This window comes from Melospiza georgiana, chromosome 8 (genome assembly GCF_028018845.1).
Source record: "Melospiza georgiana isolate bMelGeo1 chromosome 8, bMelGeo1.pri, whole genome shotgun sequence".
NCBI classification, from domain to species: domain Eukaryota; kingdom Metazoa; phylum Chordata; class Aves; order Passeriformes; family Passerellidae; genus Melospiza; species Melospiza georgiana.
This window is the reverse complement of record NC_080437.1, coordinates 29,292,792-29,296,903: the sequence shown is the minus strand read 5'-3', so window position 1 is coordinate 29,296,903 and position 4,112 is coordinate 29,292,792. Positions and strand designations below refer to the sequence as shown.

Genomic DNA, 4,112 nt, shown 5'->3' with positions numbered 1-4,112 from the left:
AGGGGTACAAAGCTGCAGCACTTCTGCTCACTGTAACTCCTTACTGAGATCAATGAAAAATACAACATTCAGTTATCAGACCTGCTGGCAGCATGAGGTGGACCCACTTGTGGGGTGGCATGTAATGCTTACAGAGATTTCTTTCTACTCAAGACCATTTTAAGCTTTCAAATTAAGCGTCCTCTGTAATCTTAAATATTCTGGTCTCCTGACTCCCAGCCATGTACTCCAATGACAACAACAACAAAAGAAAAAAGGGGAAAAAAAGACAAGAATATATTCCAGAAAGGAATAGTTCGAGAAAATGAGTATTCATTATCAGAGTGGAAACACCTTGTCATTAGCCATTAATTTTTTCCCATTAATAAGGGAAGTCAGTGGACCTCACTGCAACAGGAACACAACCATACTGGGTTTCAAACAGGTTTTTTACAAGACTGTGTCAGGAAAAGCCATTAGATCAAGTTGTATTGGTAATCTGAGCCATCTTTGGAGAAAAACAAATGCTGTTCTTCCCATTATAGGTTGGTATTGTTTCAAAACCTATAGAGACACACTTGCTTGTGCTGCAATGGTATTTATTGCACATAGACCAATTACTTACACAGTAGTAAATTGCACCAAAGTATAAATATGTTATAAAACACACACACAGAGAAAAATGGAAATGACACACAAGTGCTAAAATAACAGCAGATTCACGTGGGCATTTGGAAATAAAAATAAAAATAATAAAGTCTCTTAAGATATTTTAATTTATAATATGGATATATTTACAGTACCTTCAAAAAATAATATTAAAAAAGTCACTCTCTCAATAAAACTATAACAGATCAGACAAAACCAGAAATCAGGTTCAGGGTCGGTGTAACGCAAACCTCCGTTTCCTTTTCAATCTGCATGTGTGTATGTGTGTGCAAGTAATATCTTCAAATAACTTTACAACTCTTTAACACTGTGCAAAAAACGACTTTGTCGCCATTTTTAAAAAAAATGTGCAGTAAATTTTTGTTGCCAGGATTCTCCCCCCTCCCCCCGTTCATCTGTAATTACAATGAACAAGCTGCAGAAGGTTCCTCACCCCCCCTCCCCGGCCCTTGTCCTAAAACCCCATTAGTGGTATGTAAATATGCTGTTTAATATAAACATGGTCCGTCCATTCCCCTGTACAATATGCACAGTTTGAGGTAGAAGTTTCTCAGCCTGACTGCTATTGTCTGGCCGAAGGAGATAAGCACAGTAACTCACTGCTGGCTGATGCAGAGGGAATAAGCACAAGAGTGTGGGCTGGGTTGTTTTACCCCTTTCCAAAATATACCAGCGCTCCTCACTGCTCCTTATTTTCCCTCTCGCTACTCTGCAGACGAGCAGAGCACGGCTGCTCCGAGATTAAAACTCATCTTGCCGGCAGGTCTGTGTCTCCGCGCCCGCAGCACCTGCAGCACCGACCCCGCGCCTCCCCCAAATCCCGGTGCCCTCCCTGGGAGAGGGGACGAGCCCCGGGGCCGGGCGGCGGTGTCCGACCCCAGCTGAAGCCGAACCGGGCCGGCACGGGTACCCGCTGGTTCGGCCACCGGCACGGTCCTGGGACAGGCACCGAGCGCTGCCGCCACCGTGCCCGCCGTGACAGCGCGTCCCCCAAGACAGGCGGCTGCCCCTGCGATGGGCTGCTGGCTTCCTTTGCTGTCCGCTCAGTGGCTTTCCTGTTTGCTGTAGTTTCGGATGAGGTATGTCGTACACCAGTTCACCTGCTTCTATTCCTAAGTAAACACCCGCACTCCCCCTGCCACGGCAGGGATCGTTTCGCTCGGCAATAGCATTACCATGGGGCAGCTGCCGGGGCTTCCTCCGCTCCTGCGCGTCTCCCTGCCTGCCTGTCCCCCCTGTCCCGGCTCCGGCGCGGCCCCCACGCCCCCCCTATACCTTGGACTCCGAGTCGGAGGCTTTGCTATGTCTCTCCTCCAGGCTGGACTCGCTGCCGCCCCGAGTGCCCCCGTTGCAGTCGGACCAGGTCCCGGCCAGGCTGCGCTCCGGGGAGCCCACGGTGCTGATGAAGCCCCCGGGCAGCCGGGCCAGCTCCCCGCCGCCGCCCTGCAGCCACCGGTCGGCTTTCCGGCGGCAGCACAGCAGCCTCTTGAAGGCCTTCCGAAAGTCGGGGCTGCGGCAGTAGATGATGGGGTTGAACGCGGAGTTGGCGTAGCCCAGCCAGTTGAAGAAAACGAAGAGCCAGTCCGGCACCAGGTCCCTGTTGAAGACGTTGACGATGTTCACCAGGAAGAAGGGGAGCCAGCAGAGGGTGAACACCCCCATGATGATGCCCAAAGTCTTGAGGGCTTTCTGCTCCTTCATGGCCATGATGCGGGAGGTCTTTCGCTTGCTGGCCCGGCCGTTGCCGAGGATGGGCTGGTGGTGAGGGTGAGCGGGCAGGGGCGTCTGCGGCTGCTCCTGGCTGCCGTAGAACCGGCCCTCGCACCTATCGATCTTCCTCATCTGCTCCTTGGCCTCTCTGTACACCCGCAGGTACACAAAGATCATGATGAGAAGGGGGATGTAGAAAGAAATGATGGACGAGGCGATGGCGTAAGCCCTGTTGGTGACGAAGTCGCAGCAGCCCGGATCCTGGTAGCACTCCAGCGCCTGAGGGTCGTCATCCCGCCACCAGTGCATCATGATGGGCAAGAAGGAGACCAGGGCAGAGATGGCCCAGACGGTGCAGATGATGCCCTTGGCCCGACCCTTGGTCATGAGGCTCTGGTAGCGGAAAGGCGAGGTGATGGCCAGGTAGCGGTCGATGGCGATGACGCACAGGGTCTCGATGCTGGCCGTCACGCAGAGCACGTCCAGCGAGGTCCAGCACTCGCACAGGAACGACCCCCAAAGCCAGGTGCCCCGCACCACCAGCGTGGCCCCGAAGGGCACCACCAGCAGCCCCATCACCAGGTCGGCGCAGGCCAGCGAGGTGATAAACAGGTTGGTGAGGGTCTGCAGCCGCTGCGTCCTCCCGATGGCCGCGATCACCAGCACGTTCCCGGCCACGATGAGCAGCACCACCAGGGCCATCAGCAGGCTCATGCCCACAGCCCACTGCTGCGACAGCTCGGCGGCGGGCAGCTGTCTGCTCCCGGGCGGCACGGCCGTCACCCCGGCCACGGAGCGGTTCTGGGGGCCGCAGTCCGGAGGCAGCCACCCATCGCCCATGGCTGTGCGGGGCGCTCCGGCCGCCGCTCCGCACCGCGCCGCGGGCAGGAAGGCGGCGCCGCCGCCGCTGCCACCGCCCGGGGGCTGCCGCATGGCCCCGCGCCGCGCCGCCGGACGGGCCCGCCCCGACACCGCCCTGGCACCGCCCCGGTACCGCCCAGGTACAGCCCCGGTACCGCCCCGGTACCGCCCCGGCTCCGCCCCGGCACCGCCCTCCGCCAATCGGCACCGAGAGAGCGGCACCGAAGCGCTCCGCCCGCGCACCGGCCGTACTGCTGCCCCTGTTCCTGCCCCTGTTCCTGCCCCTGTTCCTGTCCTTATCCCTGCCCTTATCCCTGCCCCTGTTCCTGTCCCTGTTCCTGCCCCTGTCCCTGCCAGTACCCAGCCCGGATCCCCGTGTTTGCTCTGCGTGCCCCGCGGCTGCCGGGCACAGAACCCCTTCCCGCATGGCACCGTGGATGTCCCGGGCACGGGGTGTCCTTGTCCCGGGCACGGGGTGTCTGTGCCCGGCAGCCGCAGGGCAGGCAGGGGATACGGGCAAGGTGGGCTCCTACCGGCTTCTGGAGCAGAAGTTACTTCTCTTTATCCCTGGGAAAAAGCAATCTGCCAGCACTGTCTGCCTCACTCTCCACTGGAAAGTTATTGCCATGCCCTCCCGTTGGATGTCCCCATCAGGGACAATTGTCGCGCTCCCAAGCCCCCTGTGCCCCGTGCCTCCTCTCCCAGCCTGGGCAGCCCCGGAGCCCCCATGTCAAACCCGCTTACAGGGATGATGCTGCCAGCTCCGTGCAGGGTCTGCGGCTGCCGCTCGTCCCCTGCATCTCCCCATTCTGAATCCTCCTTTCCCCTTCTCCTCCAGCCCTGCCAGACCAAGACACTGCAGGGCTGGGAGGTGGGAGCCAGAGCTCTCTTTT

The 4,112-nt window shown here is 57.9% G+C and overlaps 1 protein-coding gene across 1 annotated transcript; it reads right to left on the bottom strand.

Annotated features, from left to right (window-relative positions):
* Nucleotides 1–1,917: 1,917 nt before the first annotated feature.
* ADRB1 (adrenoceptor beta 1) lies at nucleotides 1,918–3,198 on the bottom strand. Its single transcript, XM_058029142.1, has one exon. It carries the CDS (start codon nucleotides 3,196–3,198, stop codon nucleotides 1,918–1,920), a length of 1,281 nt encoding a protein of 426 aa, XP_057885125.1.
* Between the last annotated feature and the right edge of the window lie 914 nt (nucleotides 3,199–4,112).

Bases quoted from the DNA above. Each gene is read 5' to 3' on its own strand.
- ADRB1 (XM_058029142.1), bottom strand. From the start codon at position 3,198: ATGGGCGATGGGTGGCTGCCTCCGGACTGCGGCCCCCAGAACCGCTCC.